We start from the raw sequence: 26,199 nt of genomic DNA, 5'->3' as shown, positions 1-26,199 counted from the left end.
TTCTTTGTTAAAAATGATCTGAAAGAAGATAGCATTTTATATATATATATATATGTGTGTGTGTGTGTGTGTGTTTCTGTGAGTGCATATATACCTGGAAGTGATTACTTTTAGAGAACAGCAGTGAACATTAGAAGCAAGTATCCATTGTGTTCTACAAAACAGAATTATGTGGCTAGCTATTATATAAATATATATTTCTCTTCTGCAGTGAAGTAAGTGAATGCAAGCAGTGATTTCAGTAATGGTATACTTATTTGATCTTTATTTCTGATTTAAAAAAAAATCCAAGGCTTTTTATCACTTTTTTCTTCATATTTGTTTTTAAGGTAGCCTAAGATAGAATTATCAAATCAAAGATAGAGGTTTGACTTTTAGACTTTAAGGTTTTTTTCATATGTTGGCAGAGCTCTGTGGGTATTTAAATTTGTAAAGTATAAGGAAATTATTTTAAAGCTAAGAGATACAGAATATTTGAAGTTGAAGGGGAGAAGTTAGTAGTTTGTTTCTGAAAGGTTTTGATGTAACAACACAATTTCATGCAAAAAAATCTCAGCTAATAAAAGCTTATTTTTCCAAAGGACTTCGTTTGTTAAATGTGAACTTCAAAAAGATGACCATGTTAGTGCTGTTTATTTGTTTTGGGATTACTTTTCTTGTAGCCTCTACATGCAGAATTCAGTAATTGATCCTGTGTTTTGTAAACTGGTTGAAGGTTCAGTAGTTAAAATAAACTTAATTCAAGCTGCAAGCTTAACAGTTTTCACAGCTTAGGACTCCAGAAAAGGGATATACAGAAACAACTCCTTAGTGGAATGAGCAAGTCTTGAATGACAGCTCTGTATAATCTTTATGTCTTAAACAAGTGGACATCCTTGTGGTAGACAGTTAACACCTTTCAGATAAGGGAGCCGAACAGGTGAGTTCATACATACTTTTCATCTTCCTTTACAAATGTACTGCTATATATTTCAGGCCACACATTTTCGGTCTCCACTTCTTCAACAGACAGAAAACCAGGTGTCCTCAGCTGCTGCTCATCAGGGTCAGCAGGCTGTAACTGATGTCATCCAGCAGCTTCTTGAATTATCAGAACCAGGTCCTGTAGAAAATAACCAGCCTCAACAACCTGGTCAACAACTCAACATTGCAGTGGGAATCAATAGAGATATTTTGCAGGTAAGAGCTCTGTGTTAGAATAACTACATTTCAGTGGTATCTTTCTTGCTTTTATTTTGTTCTGTCTTGTTTATTTGTTCTTGATATTTTCAATGATAGCATTTTTTCTGCATTTCTAAGTGATTTTATCAGTCAAGAAAGAATTCTTTAATCACCTGACCAAGTATCTTTTCTGTATAATATTACAAAAGCAAGATTATAAATATTGATTATATGACCTAGAAGAAAGCTTTAAGTATACAGATGTATACCTGGACATTTTATGGATAACTTTGGCTTTTTTTCCCGTTGCCTAAGATGGAGCTTGTCACGTGTCCTAAAGTTATGCCATGCTTAAAACTTGATGACATTTAAGAGGGGAAAAATGCTTCTATCTGGTTAAAAAATAAGAATGTATATGGGGCCTTTATCCTGTTCTAATTAAAAAGGGCTATTTGAGTATTTCCCAGCTGTGCAAGAAAATTCCTTCGTAGGTTGACCAATGCTTTTTCTAACCCATTATTCTGTCCTTGATACTGGCAGTAGGAGATGCAATGTAGCAGAAGAGATGCAGGGCAGTAATTCAACTTTCTATGCTTGTTCTGCAGCCTCCACTGCATAAAGGCACAAACAGAATGGAACAGGGCAGAGAATATTATTCTTTACTACTGACGGTAGCCTGCTAACCTTTAAGCTATTTTTTTCATATCTAGTTTTTTGAGTACCATTTCCATTTCCTTTTGGAGGACTTCAAATGTTACTTGTAGCTATGTGCAGGTTTACCATGTTATCTGTGATGAGTTCTCTGATGTCTGGAAGGTGATGTGTAGTTGCAGCAAATTACAACATGAAATACTACTATTATCTTGATAGCTATTTTTAAAAAAGTGGGTTGGTTCTTAAGTTATTGTATGAGCATTTAATCACTAATCTTATTGTTGTACAAACTAAACAGAATGGAGTTTTCTTCTGAGCAATCAAATATCTACACATTCCTGCTGAAATGTGTGTTTGAAGTCCTTGATCCAGAACCTTTTTGGGCACAATAGTATCCATAAAGATGCCTGCACTCCAGTCCCTTCTGGGTGTACATAAAAAAGGGTGCATAGCTCTTGTTTCAGTCAGGTGGTTATTGGTGATTTGTTACAGAGGCTTTTGAGCTCTTCCAAGCCTTTCTTTGGTTTAACGTCCTTCATTTTTCTTTATACCATCTATGGCTTTTCCAGAAGCTGATGGGCTTCAAATGTGACTTTGTGGCGATATATTCTCTCATGTAGTAGTCATAAGAGGTGGCTATATATTCCTGGCAAATGATTCTGTAGAAATAATTGACGCTTTTCTGAAAGGTAGCTGTTGGCACATGTATTAGTGCAAGAAATGCAACTTAAAATCTCACAATCAGAACTCAGTGTTGTGTAAGAATGTGTTTGGAAGTTTGAAATCCAGCTGGAATTCTGGGAGGGTGAGATGTATAATTCCTTTAATTATATTTGCATGATATGTTTTAAATAGTTGTTTGAGAGAAGTTGGGTAAACTGTGGAATGTTTCTTTTGTAATCTGTAAGTTTTTCATTCTCTTTTAGCAAGCTTTAGAGAACAGTGGGTTGTCTTCGATTCCCGTCTCTGCACATTCTACTGACTGCAGCCAGACTAAGACTCCTGGAGCCCAGGATCAGAACCCAGACATCCAGACTCTCTCAAATAATCAAGCTGATTCTAATAATACCGAACAAGATAAAGAGCAAGAGAGTACAGATAAACTGGATAAAAAAGAAAAAAAGGTTATTAAGAAAAAATCATCGTTTTTACCTGGTAATGTGGCCACTGCTTGCTACATTTTGTGCTTTAAGGACTGTAGTATTTATGAGTGTGTTGATGGCTTTACAAAGGGATATCCAAAATGTATTGTGTATTAGTTATGAACTGAATTTACTCTTGTCTAAAACACAGCATGTGTATAAGTTATGATTAGTAGTATTTTTAACTTTCATTATACTGATACAAAAACATGTTGGAATGGCATTAAGTGAAATTACACTGTTAAATCTTCTGAGTTTAGATCAGTGGAGTTTTTGGAAGAGGACTAAACAGAAAGAACATGAATCTTTTTTGCTTTTTTTCCAATCATCCTTCTCTGAGAAGGACTGAGTTTTCACAGTGTGTCCCAGAGCAGAGTTCTTGCAAGCACTGCTCTTTGTCTTTGGAAGTGAGGCCTCGCAGAGGCAGAAGTGCAGTACTGCTGCCTCATGCAGATCTTCACTGATCTAGGCCGTGTAAGGAAGGATGAAGGTTGGCATTGTCGATGATACTTCATGGCACCTCTGTTTGGAATCACACTACTGATGTGATATTGTCACCATAAATACATGTTAACGTTCCACCTCCATACTGTATTGTGCGTATGCAAGCCTGGATTTTGTCTCTGTGTGCTTAAATGCAACTTTAGTGTTAAGGTAGCTCAAGCTTGAAGGTTGTTAGAAGTGGTTTGTTCCAAGTATAGCCATCATACTTTAATGGCTGGCTTGGTGGAGACAGTGCTATAATAAGCAGTCATTGAGCTCTGGCTGTAGTATCTTCATAGATACATTGATACTGCTTTTTCCTTTGCAAGGGGTGTAGAAATTGATTAAAGTTGAAAACTCATCTTGTCCAGCATAACTCTACTAAAAATCAGCATTAATTCTTTCCTCTGGTACTAATAACTATTTTGTTCCTGGTGTGTAACAGTAACAACATTTTTAACTCTGCAAATAAAAATAAAAGTTTACTGCTGTACAGTCAAACACAGCCGCCTTTATTTTTTGATAAAATAACTTCAGTTTTGTTGATGTGGTTTACAGAAGAAACCCACTACATGAACAGATGTAAATGAGCAAATATCTGATTGAACAACTTATATGAATTAAAAACCCAGTAGGATTTAGAAGATTCTTTTGCCATTTTTGTTGAGAAAAGCTATGCTGTTGCTTTAGGACAGAGCTTAGGGTTCTTGGATCATAAAACAACTTTTGTGAAAAAGTGGCCTTAAATTGTAAATCTTTCAGACTTCTTACAGAGTTTTTACTCCTTTAAAAATTTATAAAGTCTAATTTGTCTGAATTTGCAGAAGAGAGGGCCGTATAAAATATCTCTTCCAGTTAGATAACTCTTTAGTGCTTGAAATAGTTTGGTGTGGTTATGGTTGAGGAGTTATATTAATTGTTGGGTAATTTTGTGTTAGAAATGGTATTTATAAGTTACCTGGTATATTATATTGCATTAAAACTACATTCTGTATTTCTAAGTGGTGTGCACATTGCATTTGTTCTATTCTCTGTAGTCAGACATTTTTAAGGGTTTTTTTTTTATCTTCTTCATTTTCAGTAGCATAAAAATGTTTGAATTTCAACAGGATTCTCTTGGGTTTTCGTTTTTGTCATTCCAGCCCATCATTGTTTTTGTGAAGTAGACAGTATCTGGTAGAGAAGTTAATTGTTCACAAAAATGTGTTGTAATGGCATCTATTTTGCAAAATGTTTTTGTGACATACTCATTTTGATGTTCTTTATTTTAGGTTCTGTACGTGAAGAAAATGGAATAAGGTGGCATGTTTGTCCGTATTGCTCTAAAGAATTTAAAAAACCAAGTGATCTAGTGCGTCACATTCGCATTCATACTCATGAGAAGCCATTCAAGTGTCCCCAGTGTTTCCGCGCCTTTGCTGTTAAGAGTACTCTGACAGCACACATAAAAACACATACTGGCATTAAAGCTTTCAAGTGCCAATTTTGTATGAAATGCTTTTCCACCTCAGGGAGTTTAAAAGTTCACATTCGTCTACATACAGGTAAGGCCTCAAAACTGCTGTTGTATTTTCTAGGATGTGGATGAGACCTTGAATGAAAAATGACAATGTGAAGCACATAAATTGTAGAGATGTCTGTCATGTCATTGACATCTATTAAAGAATGAACTGTTTTTAGTGTCTTACATGATGAACTTTTATATTTTTGTTTTAGCATTTCATGGCTTTGAAACTTGGGGCTCTTAGAAAAAACATGGACATTTAATTTTCTGCTGATGAGTCAGCTGTCGCTCCTTTTTAATACCGCTATTGTGAATGTATTTAATTGTGCTTTCTAAAGACTCATGCTCTTAGAATTTGAGTTCTGATTTTACTTATCCCCAGTTATCTTTTGTAATTATTCTGCATCTTTGCTGCCCTCCCATTCCACATAGTTTTTGGTAATTTCACTCAGGACTATTTCGTTACTTCCCATTTTATCTTCAGCAGTAACGTGTACTTTGTGTTTTCACCAACTTACCTGCTTTCAATATCTTACACTGCATATCCTAAAACTCCTCTGTTCTTATGGTCCTTGTTCACGTCATATGTGATGTCTTCAATACCTGTTTTTCTGTGGCTGAACTTCTATCCTCTGTATAGAGAAAAATTAATTTTCTACTCTTGGTGGACTACCTGGTTGTTTTCCACTTTTATTTTCTTTCTTTGTTCTTTGCAGGTAAGTAAATTTTCAGCAAGATAAGCTTGTAAAAATGTGCTGTTCTTTCATTTCACTCCTGTTTCTGTATTTGCATTATGCAAAAGTATCATTCATTAGCTGCTATGTGTGTTTTGGTGTTCAATATGTTTTATAGTCAGATGACTTTAATCCATGAAATATCAGTGTTGGATTCATCTGCAGAAAGTTTTTAACTTTCTTTTCTCCAAACTTGTAAAGCAGTATTTTTGCTGTTACTTTAAAGTCAACCTTTATTTATAAAGAAGTCAGACTTGTTCAAAGTTGCAAAAGCACTAGGTGGCTTGAAAAATAGGTAGTCCAGTGTTCGTGGAACTCCAGCATGTATTTAGCCATTGTTCAGCACACCTGTTTTTCCTGTCTGATGCGTTTTCTTCCTCTCTTTAGCAGGTTAGGCTTACTGGGTCAGGTTAGAGGTTCATCTAGCCCCCATATGCCATCTGTGATGGCCGTGTGTGGAAAAGGGGAAGCCTGCATTAATGCTGTTTAGCAGTGTACAGCTAGCTTCCAGTAATCTTTGGGTTGAGGGCTTTATGAAGCAGGCTGTACCTCCGCACTTAGCAAACAAATTGATACTGAACCCATATGAACTTGGTACTATAACAACCTAACTAATGAATCCAAATGTTGAGCTACATGTTGAGTAAAGTACTTTCTGTTGATTCTGCTTGGTGGTTTCATATGATGTTTAAGTTACTGTATTGTGAAGCATGGTTCATTCTTATTTCCTGTGCGTTTTTTCTACCTACAATTTTTATAGAGCTTTCTTGATGGTACCCAGTCATGTTTCCTAGCCTTCTAAATCCAAGATTTCCCCTTGAGCAAAAGCTGAAAGTTCACCAGCTCTGTTTGCCTTTAACTTACCAAGATCTCCGGTATCCATTCCAATGAGAGGTTTTCTACCAGATTTTGCATTGCAAATGTCTTTCTTGAATAATTCCTGTTGGCGTGCTTTTTTGACTGCCATCAAACAGCGCTGACGTTTTCAGACACCAACCTGGAATTTCTTTAAACTTTGTCACATCACTGTTCCTCTTCTTTATCCTATTATATATAATTTTTCTGTGTGTTTGCTCATTCTTTTTTCTCACAATTTTTTAACAGTTTGTTTTGGAAGGACACTTGACCCACTATCTGCAATTCTTAGGGTAGCTTCTGGAACCCTTTGAAATTTTGCATTATCCAGTTTCCTGATAACGAGCTTGCTTGAAGTGATAAATGCTGCAGCCAGTTAGTAGTTCAGCAATTTCGTATTTACTTTTGATGGGATTTTATGGATCTCTTGAAAACCTATTTAATAGTGAACACTGATAGAAAACAGAGAAAATGCAGAAAAGAGAATCTGTATTTCAAAGCTACATTTATAGAGTGGTGGAAATAAAATCACAAACTAATTTTTTTTTTTAATCTTTTGCAGGTGTTAGGCCTTTTGCTTGTCCTCACTGTGACAAAAAGTTTAGAACATCAGGCCACCGGAAAACTCATATTGCTTCCCATTTTAAACATACCGAACTAAGAAAGCTGCGACATCAACGTAAACCTGCAAAAGTTCGAGTAGGAAAGACGACTGTTCCAGTACCAGACATTCCTTTGCAAGAGCCCATACTCATAACTGATCTAGGTAAAGAGCAAGTAAATCCAAGCTCTCTTGAAGTTTGGATTTCACTAGAAAATAGAGGTCACAGTTTAATTAGGCAAACATGTTCAGAGTTTACTCAGAAAGATGCACTTTGAAATAAGTCATCAGAAATAATCAGACTTCAGAAAAGTGCCATACTTTATAGTTTGCTTGCACTAGAATTAGTAAGAAGAATATTTTTATTTACAGAGAAGTTGCATAATCCTTACCAGAAAAAAGTGTGTGCATTTTCACATTGCATTAGGAGAGGAGTATAATTTAAATATTGTTAGACTGTGGGTATAGAAAAAATGACAGACAGTTTATGACCTAGATTCTTCTTAAGATAATCCTGTTTGTTAAAATTACATACATTAATGTGTTGGTATGTTGTATAGTTTTAGTGTATTTCTTATAATTGTGACCTCAACTCAATTAGTGGTAATTATTAGTGGTAATATTTCCAAAAAGGGCAGAATAATTCTGGAACATGCTATAGAGAATTCATACAGTTATTTTAATTCGTTGTAGAATAATGGTTACAGCATTACATAAAACCACCTTTTCAAAGAAGGTCAGTTTGTTATAGCTCAATCAAGAAAATATATATTGTTGTCCAGTAGAGGTCAATGTAGTGGGCAAGGCATTAACTCTTCCCTGTTTGACTCACCAGCCTGCTAACCCCCCTGCCTTGTCTGTTGTGGAGTCACCTTTGCATAGCAGAATCTTATATTGGTAATATCTTTAGCTTCTAATGATAAAATCTTTATCATACTTTAAAAACCCTTTTGCTTTCACTGCTTCCAAAAAGTACTGTATGCAGGTGTTATTTTGGTATTGGGTGTAAGACATTCAAATTTTCAGAGTAGCAACAAAACTTAGCTGACAGCTTTAGCTATTCAGATCACACAGTATTTCTTTAAGTGAACTCTGAACAGGTACAGTCCCATTTCTTCATTTGTAAAGAAAAAAGCACTTTAGATCTGTGCAGTGAAATTCCAGTTTTTTTGGGAAAAAAAAAAACCATAAAAGAAATACTATAAAAGTTGTTTCCTAAAAGTACTGGTAACACATGAAGTCATCTGATACTGGATGTTCAATGCAAAAATGAGAAGTTCCACCATTTGTCTAGAAGGTGTCATGTTTTTTCAACCCACTGACAATATGTCCATGGTTCCCAGAAAAAAAAAATACTTCTTTTAGAGTTGACAAGAAACTAGTATTGTTGCTCTGTAATAGTGGTAAAATCTTTGAGTGGCACATTTGATAAAACAAGTTGAGATACATTTTGCTTTTTTAAAAAAGTCTGAATTATTCTAAGACTATTTAAGAAGTCTACAAACTGTTCTTTACCTGTAATAGTTTGTTTCATTTTATTGCATTAGTTGATAGTATTTATTGACTAGGAAATGCAAAAAAAGTTTGTTCTATCTTTTTTTCATGTGTGCTGTGGTTACAAAGATGGAACCAATGGGAGAAAATACTGTTTTTCTAGAATGTTTCCACTCAGAACTGTATCCAGTGTAGAGCCACTTTTAACTGTTCTAACAGTCTGGAGAAATGTTTGATTTATCAGAGTTGAACAGGTTGAGTAAATAGTTTGGAAGTGTTTTATTAGGAATTTCTGTTGATTCTGTTCTCTTAAGTATGTTGTTAGGAATTTCTGTAGTGCTTCTGCAGACCAGAACCATTGTAACCTGGGATATGCTCACAAGTTACTCATCTGTCATTCATTAATTAACTGAATTACTATGTTTTTGTTTGATCAAAAATAATTGGGAGCAAATACTTGTCATACGAAATTCCTTCTCTTGTAATTGGAAGACTTGTCATCTGTACACGACTACTAATTACAATCGCAGATGAATGAGAGAAGGAATTGAGAAAGTAGGGTTGTAGGTTTCATTTTGGTGGGGTGTTTGGTGTGGTTTGGGATTTTGGGGTTTTTGGTTGCATTGTGGTTTTTGGTTTGGGTTTTTTTTGAAGAAAAAAATGTTTTTCCTAGACCAACTGAGCGAGTTGGGAAGATGAAGGAAGTTTTGGCATATATGGATTTATAAATATATGTATATAACATGCATGTATATACATACACTTTTTCAAGTCTGACACAAGAAACTTGTTCTTTTTTCATTGTTGCCATCTGCTCTCAAAATTGAGAGAATTCCCTCTCCTTGTCTTTTGCTCTTTTCAATTACATTTGGAAGTCAGCAGAGACCCTTTGGGCTTTCCTTTCTGAATATGAAACGTATCAGCTAGATGAAGCAGTCTGAAGAAGGAAAAGATGGCGTACAAGGCTTCTGTGTGAACATTTAGGACCACGAAGGGATCTTCTGCATATTTGTTGAAACTTTTCATCACTCCCTCAGCCTTATGTTACTAGTATTGTGATGAGTGCTTTTGACTTCACAGATGTGTGAATGAGGATGAGTTTGTTTACTTGAGAACTCTGCTGCTGTTCCCATTCTGTCACAGTGTTTGGGATGATACCATTCTGTTGGCCGCTTCTGAGACAGCGTACTCCTGCATTAGCGGTTGGACCTTTAGTAGCAGGAACTTTTAACCAAGTTTTCCAAAATGACACTTGACTGACTTCAGGGGCCAGTGTATAAAGAGCATTTGTTTAAATAAGTTGGTTTGGGCTTTTGGTGTGGTTTTCCCTACAAATTTTTGAAGGTATGCAGAGAATTAGCAAGACCGATTAGCCAGTCAAAGGCAAATGCATGTCTTTAAGTAAAGGCACGTGCATATCATCATGTTTTGTACTTTTCACAAACTGAGTTTTAAATATTTGTTGAGTTATAATATATATCTGGGGTACATTGATTAGATGTCATTTGGTTAAGGTAGCAATTGGGAGAGAAAAATATTATTTGATTAGAGTATTTTTTTAAAGTTAATGCTTATTTAGGACATAAATGAGTCTTAATGTGGTGGGGTGGACCTATGGATAAAAGAAGAGCTATCACTAAAATGGATAGAATGTGCAATATAATATATATATAATGCTAAACAGATGCATGCATAGTTTTAAATAAGTGCTGTCAACATGCACATTTTCTTTATATTCTCATATACTAAAAGTTTGGTCACTTTTTTTCCAAATAGTAGCTCTTCAGACTACTGCAACTTTGGAATAACTTTACGAACTAATTTTTCCTTTTTGTGTGTGTGTGTTTATGTGTGCAGGTCTTATCCAGCCAATCCCAAGGAATAGCCAGTTCTTCCAAAATTATTTTAACAATAATTTTGTGAATGATGCAGACAGACCATACAAATGTTTTTATTGCCATCGAGCCTATAAAAAATCTTGTCATCTTAAACAACACATCAGGTAAAATAAATAAAAAGAAAGGAAATGTATGTAATAACAAATTTATGGAAAATCATGAGATTTATATAGTATTCAGTGAAAAGACTTGATATTTTACTATTTCTTAAGTAGTGAACTGGTGATAACTGATTTTTCTGGTTAAGTTGGAGGAGGCTTTGGACTAACTCATACCTATGTGCAGTCCTAGTAGTGTAAGTGCTTGTATTTAGTGTGTAGTTTAGCAATATTAACATTCAGACTCTTTTTTTCCTAAACTATATATAAATAATAGCAAGCATTGCATGTGCATTCTTGTTTAAATTTTGTAATTGCATATTCCAGGTTATCTGCTTTGTGTGTAACTCCTATTTTTGAAGAAGGAAATTAGCTTTTTATTCTGTGTGCTGTTTTCCGTTTACTAAACTTAAAAGAATTTGGAGTTACTCTGATTGAGTAAGGAGTTCTTGGGAGTAAATGTTGAGTAAATCTTCTTGGGAGGATCATTTTGTTGCTTGAAGTTCAGTTCAGGTTCTATATAGTGGGTGTTTCTTACAACCACGAGGTCATGGAGTCACAGAAGAATTTAGGTTGGAGGGGAACCAGTCGGAGGTAACTAATCCAAACTTGTTTTCAAATGAAAGAGTAGCTTCAAAGTTAGGTTGGGTTGCACTTTTATAGGCAGTAAGCTTTGATGTTTAGTTACCAAATATTGCTCACTGATTTATAAAGTATGGATAAGTGGAGGAGAAAATACGAAAAAAACCCCAAAACCTGAAGATGATTACTAGGATCTAAGGAAAGATTCCATACAAGCAGGTGGCAGTATGCTTGTTTCTGCAATGTAAGCTCTGTACTGCTTTCTCACTTTCTCTAATTGAAATCATGATGAGTTCCTCATGTTCTCCTTACAAGTTCTGTAGTAGTAGGTTCTCAGGCTGGCTTGAAACAGTTCTTGGTTTCTATATGCTGTCTTAACAGGATGGGGGTAGCCTTGCAATGTCTTATCTTTTCCTTTTGTAATATCCTGTCAAGATTTCTCAATGTCTTTTGTAGACATGATCAAGCTGGACTAATTTAAATCAAACTAATTTTAAATAGTAAGTGTTGCTGGTTTGCATCGTTACCACCTTCAACGTCCTTCATTGAAATAGTTTGACTTTAATTTTTTCACACGTCTCAGTTTCAGTAGCGGTCAATGGCTAGTTACCATTAAAATGTTAGTTGCCACTAATGAGGACATTGTCTGCCTAAAGAGGGCCTTATTTAGCCTAACGATAAGCTAAATTTATGCATATTTTACTGAAGCATTTATGTAGTTTACAGTTTTATTTATATTCATAGTTTTTAATTTTTTCTTTGTGTTAGAGAAATGTAGTTGACTGATTTACCTAGTTAATTTTTCTTTTTTCAAGTTCCGTCAAGATTCTTTGATAATTAAAAGTGTTCTAATCACACAGAACATGAACAGCTTGTGACTTAAACAATTGGTTTACATGCACTGAATACTCAAAATTATTATTTTTTTTATTATTATTTTGGTCAGAATATGTTTTGAGTTTGAAAGTTCTGTTCTTCAAATGCCTGTGCTTGAATTCAGTCTGCTGTTGGGTATACATTTACTCTAGCCTCAGTATAAACTAGCTTTAAAAGCCTCTTATTATGTGCATCTTTCTTTTTCTTCTGCCATACTGAAAATGCAAAGTACCAACCGCTTGCCACTGTGCTTCTTTCTGATTGATGTTTGCAGGTGGTATTCGTGTACGTTGAGTACTGAGTGAGGGTTAGCTTGGCTTTATTAGGGGTTTTGTGGAGGAATTAGAAACTTTTCTTTTTCCATGTTTGTTCTTCGTAAGTTGGCATTGCTATACCTAAACTACTAAACTTGACACTTGTGTGGTCAGTCTGTCTTCACGGAATGGTGCTGATCACTGCTTAGAAAGCTTGTGAAAAACAAGCTCTGAAACAGAGGGAAATTTGTATTACAGGTATATTCAATAGAGCTATGACTGGATAATGTGTCAGATTCTCCCACAGGCACACCAAGAAAGGGTTGGTGTACCCTACCACTGACTTCCATAGACATATATTGGTAGCAAAACAGTCATCATGTTATGTCATACTTCTTTAATATGGCGTCTGATGTGGTGGTCAAGGCTACTGTAAATCCTAAGACATCCCTAACTTTTCTCAATTATATTAAATCCTGCTTCCTTTATCTTCTGTTTCCTAGCATTTACATGGCCTTCCTCTTGGTTCTCAGTCCTGGGATGCTACAGTCGTAGCCCTTAAAATTTTTGTTGCACTCCATTTCCTAACCTGACCTTCTGTCTGTTTTATATCTCGATGTAGTCATAAAGGGGATGTCCTCCAGCACCTCTGAAAGGAAAGATATAGTGAATGGGACACATTGATAGTATGGGTGAGAGAGTTTCCCCACTTGAATATTGTTTTCATATAGCAGTCTGCAAGACTAGTTGTACTGTGCCTCGTTTAGGGAGTATTCAGAATGGACACAGTTCTCTTCCTGAAAGTTTCATTATTAAATGTAGTAGCAGTAGGATATTCTATGAGGAGGACCATATATTTTTCTCTAAACTTTTCTGGACATTGTTTTAGCTGAATTGAGGAAAATACATGTGAATGATACTACAGTAGTCTGAAGAACTGGTATGTTATCTGGCATGGAAAAATTCAACCCAGATGTTTTAATTGAGGAAATATGATCATTAAAGGAGATTGGACTGTAGAACATAACTAAGACTGTCAAGACTATATTGCTTCTAGCCCTGCCAGCGATCACATGCAGATTATTTAAAGCTTTAAATTTTGGGTATTCTTAACTGAGGCCATTTCCTTCCATATAGCAGTCACCTTAGTTTGGTTTATTTTGCTAATTTTAAAATATAGTCATTTAATAACTTCGTAAATCACGCTGTTAAATCTACTTTACCTTCTGCTTTCTCTTAAAAAGGTCACATACTGGTGAAAAGCCATTTAAGTGCTCACAGTGTGGAAGAGGTTTTGTGTCAGCTGGAGTTCTGAAGGCACATATTAGAACACACACTGGATTGAAAGCTTTTAAGTGTCTTATATGCAACGGGGCCTTTACTACTGGTGGTAGCCTAAGGCGACATATGGGGATCCATAATGACCTTCGACCATATATGTGTCCGTATTGTCAGAAAACATTCAAAACATCACTAAACTGTAAAAAACACATGAAGACTCATAGGTATGTTTACAATTTTTACATGAATCCTTCAATGTATTTCAGTAACCCTTTCTTAAAGATACTTGGAAAGGCAGCTTTGCTGTGTAGCAAATGCTCATAATTGAATAAGGATGTTTATAGGTAGCAAACACTTAGGTTGCTCTGAAAGCGTGCAGTAAGTTATGATGTATAGTAAAGTGAAAAATTGTTTATGCAAATGGTTAGTATAATTGTCTAACAGAAGCCATAAAAAGGCCTTCTTACCTTCCATTGCAGATACGAACTTGCACAGCAACTTCAGCAGCATCAGCAGTCTGCTTCAATAGATGATTCTACAGTAGATCAGCAGAGCATTCATGTTTCTACACAGATGCAAGTGGAGATTGAAAGTGATGAGCTACAGCAGTCAGAAGCTGTTGCAACAGATCAGCAGGCTATTTTAGAGTTAGACCAGCAGCCAGTAGTAGGCACAGAAGAAACAGCACTAGAACAACAATTGGCTGATCAGCCTTTAGAGCAAGATGAGGGTGAGTGTTTGAAGTATGGTAAGGGTTATAATGAGATAAGTTTACAGGCTCTCAAATAACTTCTTCTTTACACATGTCAATGATTTGAGTTTCAAGATAATGCAAGTAAACAACTAGAAAAACACATGGAGTAAAAGCTAACTAATTGTGTATTGTACTTTTTTTTTCATTCATTGGTGTTTAGTTTACTGTTAAAAATCTAAAAAGATTGATTAAGGTTTGTGCCATTTAGTTGTATCGATAAAATCTACTAAGCAAATACACAGAAAAATAATACTATGTGCACAAAACTTTACCACAGCACCTCTGTTACTAATAAAAAGCACGGCTATGTAGTCTACTTAAGAAGTAATACCTGTGTTTTGAGGTGGGAGGATGCAACATATTTCATGTACTTAGTCTATCAGTAATAGTGGAACAGAGTATTTTAGTTTTGCTTATTTGCTCTTTTTCATAGTGTAATGAGTTAGCAAGTATTACAGAGGAGTATAAATACACAGAGGAGTATAGCCTACATAAAAATAGCAATTTAAATACCTATTCAGCTAATAGTTTTTTATTTATTTTTAGAGCAGTAAAAATTTAGATGACTGTAAAATATGGGGTTTTGGGAACAACTGAATTATCCAGTTAATTACATCATCTTTTCTTGATATTTTTTCCTTTTCTTGTTTGTTCCTTTTCTTCCTCCTCTTTCTTTCCCCTTTTCAGATAGGTTTGTGACATCCCAGCATGCTTTACAGGAAAACATCACTCAATTTGAACAAGCAGCTATAACACAGCAGTCATTTGATCAACAGGGCTTGTCACAAGGTTAGTAATAAAGGTTTTTAAAGTGATTTTTATAAATCTGGCTTTACAGCATAGTTATCATAAAGCATTTCAGAAGTGAGCATCCACAGTCAAAGTAACTACAATGTAGAGAACTTGCAAAAACTTTTTCTTAAATTACTGTTTTGAAACTCTTATTTGGTAGAATATTTTGAGTACTTAAATATGAACAGATTTTGCTTTTATGAGCTGATGTGTAGTCATTATGGGGTTTATGGTCAGGCATTTCATATTTCTTTCCTTGTTTGTGTTTGAAATCGCTGTTGCAGTAGACAGTTTACACAATTTGCCCCCTTTTGTTTTTTATAAAGCTATGTAAGTAACAAATCAAGAAATTGTAAACATTTGGAACCCTTCCTCCCTCTAAATACTGAGTAATATGTGTGAGGCTTATGTAGCCTGCAGAGAATGAAGTAATGACTGTGTTCATTTGCTTTTCACAGCTGAATTTCTTGAGTCGTTGCTTGATATGAAACAGCTAGTTTGGTTTTGGTTTGGTGGGGTTTTTTGGGGTGGGCAGGGAAGGTGGGTATGTTCAAGGGGTTTTCATTGGTTGGGAAGGATACCTCACTGGCTGACGAGTTGATGTCTTCCTCCTTGTTTCAGACTCCAGGAAATAACTTAATATTTATATAACTTGTAACCAGTAATTGGTATTTCCATCTGCTTAAACTTCTCTGTTCTTCATTTCATTCCCTGTTTAATTATATAGCACCAGTAAAAGTGTGATTGACTGTGCTAAGTTGCATGACACTATGAAGAAGTAGTATAATTTGTTGCAGGTTTTAATTCTGTAGGTTGTGCTGCTTTGTGTGTAACTGAAAAGAAATTTACAGTCTCCACCTTTATTAAACAAGACTGAACCAGGTTCTGTTAAAACCCTATGGATTATTTTCATTGGTTACCTGTTTCCAAATGAATGAAAATAAACTAGAGAGAAAAAGTGCAGCCTTTCACTCTGTGTTACTTTCAAGAGTGTCGGTGGTTTTTGTTTGAATTTTTACAGCTCCTTTGAATTTGAAAATCCAATACATAAACCTTGTTTTGTTATCTCATTTAGACTTCAGTTTCTTTGTAACTGTATCTTCTCCATTAAATAAATATTGACTACTAAGTGATTTCTTGAGGAAGGGGGAGACTCTTCTAGATCTCACGAAGCAATTCTTCCATCATCAGAAACCTAGGCTGATCATCGGTACATTTATAAAACTGGTACAGAGAATCGGAACGTTTGTGGTGTGGTTTTTTTGGGCTTTTTTTAAGTCTCATTTGTATAAGATCTCTCCTATTCTACTTGGAATCTCATCCACAGATTCCCAACTCTTTGAAGTTTCCTTGAAGATCCTGGAGCCCTTCAAAATTTTTGAATTTCAGGTAGGTAAGCATTTGCGCGGATGCATGCGTTAAATTGGTCGACCCTCTCCCTATGTCTGCATCTGTGCTTCATGCTCCTAATTTCTTTTTCCTATCAGCTAGGCAGAATATTCAAGCTTAAAACATGTCTTTTTTTATCTTTGATATCTGTAAGCTGTATTCTTGTTAAAATATTTTGGCTCAGTGTTTATTAATAAAACGATGTAGGAGTTTTAAAAAATCTTTGGTGGGTTTTTGATTTTTTTTCCTTTTTTTAAAGAAAAAAGAAAATCTTTGCATTCCAGACAGATGAGGCTGATCTCTAGGTCTGCACAGACCTGTCAGTACTTTGTTTATTCTTTCTTTGTAATGCTTCTACAGAACTTCTGGTTTCAGATAGATTTTCTTCTTAATACGTTCAGGCTTGTAAAGAAGTGCAGATCTTATGAGGGTGTATCATGATCTGTTATTTATTTGAGCTAGTTTTGAAGACTGAGAAAAAGCACTTGTGTTCTTTGTAGTTTACATATTCAGGCATCTTCATTTGAAGACTTCTTAGTGAGGTCAGAACAGCCAGATGGATCTTTATGAGAAAACGTCTTTGGATTATTGAATATCTTCTGTCACCAAATGTGTTTTCATATAGATTATCACCTTTTCTTCCTTTAAGTCTCCCTGTAAGCATGGTTGAATGTTAATAACTCAATTAGTGGTGATAGGAGAATGATTTGAAAAACTACAGAAGTTCAAATACTGTTATTCTGTAGTCCATACAAATACACACTTGCCACCAGACTGCTGTTTTGTTTTCCTGAGTAGTTGATGAGCAATCTTAGGACTTGGAATTCTGATTCTTTCAGTAACTATTTACGCATTGATTCTAGTCAATACTGTTCAGCTAGTCCAAAAGTTACCTAGCAAGCAAATCTGCAGAGCGTTTAATTGTTAGTCACTGACCTGCACTGAGATGCACATGTGCATGTAGATATGTTTGTAATGTTAGAATTCAGATGATCAGTAAAGAATTCAAGTTGTGCCTCAACTAAAATACTTTATTTGCTATGAACTATCCGACTGTTGTTTTCTCATTCTCATATGCAAGACATATATCTTTCCACTAGTAAACTGACTTCTAGCATATTCTGTTTTTTCAGTATGTTTTGTTAATGTAGAAGAGAATAGGTTGGGTGGTGTCATAAAGCCAAGAAAAAACTTGTACTACAATAACACAAAATCCAAGTTTAGAGGACTTTGTAGTATGAGGCTCCCCTTATTGTACAGAATTTAGGATACTCTTTTCTTTGAAGATTAAGCAAAAGCTTCTGGGAAACAATTTCTAATGATGACAACGAGAGCAGAAAAAAAGGTTCTGAAATTTATTTGTCTCTCAGACTGAACATCTGGGGTTTGGTGCTTGGTTTGTTTTTGTTTTTAACGCTGTTCTGTAGAAATAGTATGGTGATAGCAAATGCCTTTAACATGCTCAGAATTGTTAAATCTTTTTAAAGTTTTGAGTGGAAATTGTCCTTCATACTAGGGTATTGAGCAAAATGGGGACACATCATGTATGTTTTTGTACAGCATTGATTTGTATCTATTCCAGAACTACTTTCAGGAGTAGTATTTCTTCCTTCAGTTGGTCCCCAAATACCTCTAAATTCAGAACTTTTCTTCCTGAGCGTTTTGTTGCTTGGTCCTGGGAAATTTTTCAGGATGTCAATAATTACTTTTATTAAAACACTATGAAGTGTGTCATGGTATGGTAAATTCTCTTATCTTTCTTACCTAGTAAAAAATACTTACAGGTTTCAAAAAAAGTTGCAGGTTTTTTTAGATAGCTGTTTCTTTGTACATTTCATAGTTCTGTTGGGGGTTTTTTGGTTGTTTTTTTTTGTTGTTTTTTTTTGTAGGGCATGGAAGTGGCATTGCTTTTGCTTCAGTTTCTTGAGGCTTGTTTTTGGTGTGTTCTCATCAAGTGTAGTGGGAATACCAGTTTTTCCATAAAGGTGCTTTTAAAATGAATTTGAAAATAGAAATTAGCAGCCCTCTTATCACCATAGAGCTTTGCATTGCTGTTCTTCAGGCTACTTTTTTTTTTTATTTTGTCATTTCAATAAAAGAGTTATTGAGGTGCAAGGTTCAGCTTATTGAATTTTTTTTTCTTTTAATCTTGGTAGTTCTAGGAGAGAGAATAATATAGAAATTGCAGCATTAGGTTTGGTGAGAAGTTACAATCTGACAATGCTTTCAAAATTTGTTTACATGTATTAGTTTTTGCTCTATGGTGTAAGCAATAGCATACAAATAGGTTTTTTTCTTATATTGATAACAGTATTCTTCTGCTGTGAAAAGTGTCTTTTGGGAAAATTTCTGCTTAAACTTAACATATCCCAGGTTTTGATACACTGTAATTCTGAACATTCTTTAAGCATTGCTTTTTGGCCTTTGATGCTGTGATCATCTGATATGGGTTTGTTTCTACCCTGTTTTCATAATCTTCACCCTTTTTGTCCACTAAAGGCAAACTGCACAGAAATAGTAAAATTGCTGCCCTTAATTTAATTACTGGTACTTGTGGTTTCATTTTTTTTCCACATAACATTGATTATTTTTTTTATATATTAGAAGGCTTAGAGGGGTTGATAAAGGGGCATCTCTGATAGCATTGAAAACCCCTGCAATCTGAGCTGTACTTCCCTGGCTCTGAATCATTGATACTGTCATTTCATTCATTCATTTAGAAAAGGAGGTGATTAAGATCTGATATTTCAGAAGAACAAAACTGAAAAAAAAAATCTAGGTCTTTATACTGGAAATGTGAATAAAAATGTTTATTTTTTACTTTGCAGTTTGCCTTTGAGAGGCTCTACTTTACTATTATCTAAAGAGTGGGAATATGTGGAGGAGATCCAAAGTAGGAGAAAATGGGGTTACTTTATCAGAAACTGGAGTTCTCCTATTGGGTCATCTCCTCCACTCACCCGCCATCCTCCCCACTGAGCTTTGCATCCTTGTGATCGGCTTCCAGTGTAGTTAAGGGAGCGTGGTACCAACGTGGATAAAGGGAGATGGGTCAACCTGTTTGACACATGCATGCTTACGTACAAGAAATTCAAAATTTCAATGGCTCTAAGGTAATTTTGGCACTTTGAAGAAACTTCAAGCAGTGTTTTTCTGTGGAGGAGATTTTCCAATAGAATTCCAGCTCATGGTAAGTAACCCTATTACGCATATTACATAGATGCCAGAAACATTTGTGTATTTTGACACTCAACAGTGAAGAGTATAAAATGAGTATTGTTGTATGGTAATACCGCTTAATCTCTTTCAAAGGTAGTCTTCAAAAATGGTGTGGTGTTATTCAGAGTCCAATTCCATGTATTTTCTAGGTTTGTGACTGTTTAATTTCTGGCAGGTTTTACTGTGAATGACAGCTACAATCAACAGACTCAATTTCCAGCTGTACAACAACTGCAGGATTCAAGCACACTTGAATCTCAGGCTCTTTCAACCAGTTACCATCCACCATCCGCAATTCTTCAGGTTCCAAATACAGACACTATTAATGTAGTAAGTACTGCCAGAAGGCAAAATTCATTGTTCTGTGTTCAGTGATGAGTTTCTTTGAACTATTTCGTTGATGATTAGATAAATTGAGCAGTCGGAAAAGGTTCATGATTTCTTTCTAGATTGCTTGTGTTTAACAACTGGAAAATAAAAGGGTGAGTGGAGGATAAGTGACCTGGCCACATGTTTCTAAAAAAAAGTTGTACTTTTTGATGCTTGAAAAAGGATCTAATGCTATACAGTTGGATTAAGTCTAAAACAAAGGAAAGGACCTAATGTTATAAAACACTTCTACATTATTGCACTGTATTCTGTCCTAAGTCTTTAATTTCTATGGATATAGATATAATTAAGCAGTAAAAATAACATCACAAACGTGTAGCGATGATTCATGGAGCTTGCATATTGTAATGTATGATGTGGTTTTGTGGTTCTCATCTGGTTAAATTTGTAAAAGAGTTTAATTGCTAAAAATAAAGTTTAAATATAACTTCTTATGATGGTAGCAGTACCTAGAATGGAGACTTATCTGTAGTAATGTGTTTACCATGATGACCTGCATCATTATTGTCCCTTCATGCTTGTTTGCAAAGGGCCAGTGTCGGTCAGAGAACTGAGGTAGGTTTTAGGGTCTGGAAGAGTTTGAGTGATTTCAGCATACAGGCTTTGGAGTTTTCTTCTCTTCAAATCTTAAAACATGTTGTCATTCTCAAGGATTTTTCTGTGGTTGTTTTTGGTTAGAGGAAAAAGCTGTTCAAGAAGTAGTGAAGTCTGTCTGCAACATTGCATCTTGCTACTCAGTGTGGGGCCCATACTGTTTAAAATGGCTGCTTTAGTATTAAGTTTAACCCTTCAAACACCAACAAAATATACAAGACTCACATGTTTTTGTCTAGATTCACAGGGAAGTGGAAGTGCAGCACGTTGTCTGCTTATTCTGATTCAGCAGGTGCACACTGCTGCTTTCTTTCTCACTATGAAAGAGTGAGGTATCAATTGCACTCTTAATTTCTGGTCAAAAATATATGAAATGATAAAATTGATTACTTGTGTTGTCTATAAATGCTGTAATCTTTTTCTTGCCTATTTGTGTGACTATTTCAGTATTGTGTTATTGAAATTTACTTGAGACTTTGATTTCTAGACTACTCGCTTGATACAAGATCAGTCATCACAAGAAGAACTTGAATTGCATACCCAGCGGCCTCATTTTCTTGAGGATAATGAAGATCAAAGCAGGCGTTCGTATAGGTTGGTTATACTTTTAGGTTCTGTCACAGAACTTCCTGAATCTTTTACGGCTAACAGCTAGTAATTATATGCAACTAATGAAAACCATTTTCTTCTAATAGATGTGAATATTGCAACAAGGGTTTTAAGAAATCCAGCCATTTGAAACAGCACATACGATCACATACTGGTGAGAAACCTTATAAATGCCAACTCTGTGGCCGTGGCTTTGTTTCCTCAGGAGTTCTTAAGTCACATGAGAAGACTCATACAGGTAATAGAGTATACCCGTTCAATATTAGCTTAACTCGTGCTTGGGTTTCATAAATGTCTTGTGTAAGTCAATTTAAACAAATGGCATGCTACTTATTTGTTTCTGTTACTTTAAGGAGTTAAAGCATTCAGCTGTAGCATTTGCAATACCTCCTTCACAACTAATGGCAGCCTTACCAGGCACATGGCAACTCACATGAGCATGAAGCCTTACAAGTGCCCATTCTGTGATGAAAGCTTTCGAACAACTGTTCACTGCAAAAAACATATGAAAAAACATCAGGCAGTCTCAGCTGTAGCAGCAGCTACTGAAACAGGAGGGGGAGGTAAATTATTTCGTTTTTACTCTTCTGGTCATTACAACATAGCAAGTACAGATGTTTCAGTGGATTACATGAATGCTGTAAGAGTAATGTTATAAATTAGCCTTCCAGCATGCATGATGTCTGATGTCCAGAGCTGCTGAAATTGCTCTGTTGTCTAAATTGTTTAAAGAAATCAGTTTTTCAGGAGCCTGTCCAGTATATTAAAGGTATTGTATGTTACATAGTTAGTGTGTCACTAAAATAGAACATCTTTTGTCCTAAATTACTTTTATCTGTATTTAATGATTGTAAAAATAATAATTATAAATTCAGCTTTATTTAAAAGGATTGCAGACATGAGTAGTTAGACCTCTGAAAGAGATTTAAATCCAAGCATGTGAGGTAGTGGCCATGGGTTTAATAATAAACCCTTCTATTTTTGTGATTTCAGCTGACAGATTAAAATAAACAGACATATGTAATAGTTTTTGGTGTTTTTTTTTAATAGTTGCATGTGTTGAAGATGATGATGAAAACTCTGAAAGAACTTCCAGGAAATCTCGTCCTGGTGTCATAACTTTTACAGAAGAAGAAACAGCAGAACTGGCAAAGATTAGGCCTCGAGAAAGTGCCACTGTCTCAGAAAAAGTTCTTGTCCAGTCTGCTGCAGAGAAAGACAGAATTAGCGAGATCAAAGATAAGCAAGCAGAACTGGAAGCGGAGCCCAAATATGCCAACTGTTGTAGTTATTGCCCCAAAAGCTTTAAAAAACCCAGTGATTTAGTCAGGTAAGGAATGTGGAAAATTTTGCAATTTTCTAAATTGTTCACCAGAAACTTAGCAGTAAGAGTTTCGTATAATTTTTTTATGTCTAAGCTAAAGTTTGACTCATATTTACATACATTTTTTATTTTTCAGAACAGTTTAAAAATGTGTCAAAAAGTTAGATATCCTGAATGTGACTAAACCAGCCTTTTCATATTTCTTTCCCTGTGGTATTATATTTATTATTATGAAGTTTTAGAATAAATTATATTTTTCTTCCTGTAGGACTTGCATATAAAAACCAGTTTGAAAAAAAGGCAAATGCTTAAATTGTCTTGTTTACTAGTTCTGCTTAATTTAATACAAGTACTCAATTATTCTAAAATTAGTAAGATACAAAATAAATATTTCTACATACTGACATAAAAGTAGAAATTCACATATACATGTATTCTGGAATTATTAGGCATGTTCGTATCCATACTGGAGAGAAGCCGTATAAGTGTGAAGAATGTGGAAAGAGTTTCACTGTAAAATCCACTCTGGATTGCCATGTTAAAACGCACACAGGTCAGTAAGATTTTGAATGTCTTAGTTCAAACTAAGTTCAAACTGACTGTTTTAACTAAAGGTTTTGCAAGGAATGGTATGTTTCATTATGATCTGAAGAATGGCGTTGTGAATGAAAGTGCTAGGTGAAATTTGGTACTTACAGCATCATCAGATGAATCACATCACCATATTTTGAATAAACCATATCATTACAGCCTTCTGTATTTAGGCTTATAAAGCCTAAAGTCATAGTCGTAGCTCATGGGAAAAACTATGTCTATATCTATAATATTTTAATTTCAAACCTGCTGTAGCATTTCAAGGCTAGAATGATTTTCCTGAATGAGACAGGTGGAGTTGGAGGATTTTATAAGATTAAGTTAAAGAAAAAAAAAAAAAAGATAAACATTAGTTTGTGCTGCGAAGTTGATTGAAAAATAAGAGTACAGAAGATTCAAGCATTCAGCTATTTTAATCACGCAAGTTGAATATAAACCTAATTTCTGTAATATTTAGATTTTTATAGTCATTTTCTTTGTATCCCTGAAAGAGGTCTGATTTTAATAGCAGTATTTTTAAATACCAATTCTGTGTAAATTAAAAAACTTTATATATATATCTCTCATACTAGTTTTCTTCTTACCATTGACCTTCTGTAATAAATCCAGCCCTAAACTAATTAATTTCTAAAACTGGCTACAGTTTTGCTGAGGTGCATTATAAGCTTTTTTCAAAAATGCAAAAAAAAAGGCTTATATTTAGTGTATTTATACTTTCTACTGTTTAGTAAGAAATACTACTCCTAGGTGTTACACCAAATCCCTGTGTAAATTTAGTAACTTGTCTCAGACAGTAGCAGGTGCTAAGGGTAATGAAAAGAGCAAAGCAGGATTTGATTATGGTCCTCTAGGTTCAAGCAGTCTGCAAGTTCTGGGACTCTGAACTAGAGATTGTATCTTTTTGCTCTCTGCCTTTAATGGAATATTTTACATTAGTTTTAGCCAATTGCTTTCTGAACCCAGAAAAACTGGCTGAAAACAAATGGTCCAGTACATCCAGTAGTAATAAGATCCTTGATTCAAATCTGGTTTTCAGCATGCCGTCTGATGATTTTGTTCCTAAGCCCACTAGTTCTTTTGTTTGAGAAATAATAAGAAATTTTTCCCCTTTTTCCTTTTTTTCAAGCTTTTGCTGATTTTTACAGACGTTTTAATAATACAAAACATAACTTTGTAAATTATTGTTTTCATATCCGTAACAGATTCTTCCAAGCTGTTTTTCATTCTCTCTTTCACGTTATTTATAGTGCAAGTTTGACCAGCTTGGGTCCTCGCTCAAGTGCTTAAAGAACTCTCTTGTCGACTTCCAGCCTTGTGAAAATTGTCCATGTAGTCCTACTTTTTGGTTTTAGTCTCAGAACTATTTTTCTTTAATTCATGAAAGGACTCTGCCCTTTCATCCTGTGACAGCAGTTTTTTCTGAGATCCTTTTGTAAAAAAACTGTAAAACTCCAAAAGTCCAGACACAGTCTTGTTAGTGAAAATCTGGCCTCCTTCAAAGACCTCTGACAGATTTGTGAAGTGTAATTTTCTCTACAAATGCCACGTCAACATTCCTGTGTTATAATTAATTTGAAACTATGGTTTTTTTCCATTCTGCGTTGTAATTGGGACAGCTCGTGTTGGATGATCATGAAGTTCAAGTGGTGTGTAGCTTCTGCATTTGAGCTTGGATCCCTTTTCAGAGGGCTGTTTTTTAATTTGTGGGCAACACCTACAGCTAGTCATTCGTTGGTTATATGATGAGCCATGCTTATTTAACTGAACAATTAAAAAAACTATTACAGTGTGATTGTCTGGAACTTCCCTAACAACAGTTGAGTTTGGAAAGCTACTCTGCTCTTCACCTGTAAAAGAAAGTTGCCTGGATAGGAATCTGCCTGACTTTATCTGCAAAAAAACATTGATGCAAAGAATTAGTTTGGGGTTTTACTGGAGCTTCTATTGCATCACCACTTTTCAGACCAGTAGTTGGGCTGGAAGTTTTTCAGAGCTGAACGCTTAGTTCCTGTATCCTGATACAGCATACAGTGGGATAAATGAAGTCACACATTTTGTTGCTTTTCTAATTTCCTATATATATGACAGGTCTTGTTAACATTTTACTTGGGTAGCCAGTAGTATGCATAGAAGCAATGACAATTTGGCATTTGCCATTCCTGTATGATTCCTCATCCCGATTCGTGATCATCTTCCCTCCAGGTTTCTCTTGTGGCCACTACCTCCCTGTCCATGGATAGATTTATGTTCTGGTTCATCCAGAACATATTTTTTTATTATTATTACTATTATTATACAGATTATTTATTTTTATTTTTATTCTTATTATACATTTTTATATATTGTATAATTTTAATATATTTTATATGTATATAGTATATACTATACGTGCATATAATTTTTGTTATACAAATTATTTTAAAAATAAAATACTATACAAATACAAGAAACCCAAGAGTCACGTCATAGTCTGATTGAATATTTTAATGTTCTGTTTAAACAGGACTTCAGATGTTCAGTGTTTTCTTCCCTGCTTATTTTTTATTTTAACTTCCCCCTCTCTCTCTCCCTCCTTTCTCCCGATGGTTTTTGGTTTGGTTTTTTTTGATGGGAAAGACTGTCCGATGGTTTTCTTTGTGGTACTCTGAATGTGGTAGACAGCTTTGCTTCCATCCAGATCCCTATTTTCGGACTGGCTCATGTTATTCTTGGGCTTCTCTCTATTATTTGAAACAGAACATTGTAAGAGGTTTACTTAGTTTTGTTGAACAAAAAGTGACAACAATGTTAGGGTTTTGTAATCTTAAATCTGTAATCGGAAACAGGTTGAATTGTAATTCAGGAATTTGATGAGAGACTCTTCTGTGTAAATGGAAACTAGAACTCATTAGCAGGAATCATAGGCACACATTGGTTT

General features: G+C 35.0%; 1 protein-coding gene across 8 annotated transcripts in view; it reads left to right on the top strand.

The window, feature by feature from the left end:
* ZNF236 (zinc finger protein 236) overlaps positions 1–26,199 on the top strand; it is a 93,036-nt gene that overhangs the window by 35,851 nt on the left and 30,986 nt on the right. For 7 of the 8 annotated variants that reach the window (XR_005826768.1, XM_040586142.1, XM_040586144.1 and 4 more), the window contains exons 9-22: positions 976–1,179; positions 2,742–2,970; positions 4,712–4,984; positions 7,096–7,299; positions 10,486–10,630; positions 13,581–13,841; positions 14,097–14,347; positions 15,059–15,160; positions 19,947–20,101; positions 21,243–21,349; positions 21,451–21,602; positions 21,718–21,927; positions 22,415–22,694; positions 23,138–23,241. Coding sequence is in view for 7 of the 8 variants with exons in the window: in XM_040586142.1 (XP_040442076.1) it covers positions 976–1,179; positions 2,742–2,970; positions 4,712–4,984; positions 7,096–7,299; positions 10,486–10,630; positions 13,581–13,841; positions 14,097–14,347; positions 15,059–15,160; positions 19,947–20,101; positions 21,243–21,349; positions 21,451–21,602; positions 21,718–21,927; positions 22,415–22,694; positions 23,138–23,241 (2,677 nt within the window). In the remaining variant the exon portion in view is untranslated. The remainder of the gene's footprint in view (positions 1–975; positions 1,180–2,741; positions 2,971–4,711; positions 4,985–7,095; positions 7,300–10,485; positions 10,631–13,580; positions 13,842–14,096; positions 14,348–15,058; positions 15,161–19,946; positions 20,102–21,242; positions 21,350–21,450; positions 21,603–21,717; positions 21,928–22,414; positions 22,695–23,137; positions 23,242–26,199) is intronic. The other variant, XM_040586143.1, reaches the window with a different exon arrangement.

This window comes from Falco naumanni, chromosome 3 (assembly GCF_017639655.2).
Source record: "Falco naumanni isolate bFalNau1 chromosome 3, bFalNau1.pat, whole genome shotgun sequence".
Classification (NCBI taxonomy): domain Eukaryota; kingdom Metazoa; phylum Chordata; class Aves; order Falconiformes; family Falconidae; genus Falco; species Falco naumanni.
This window is presented reverse-complemented; position numbering and strand designations above follow the sequence as displayed.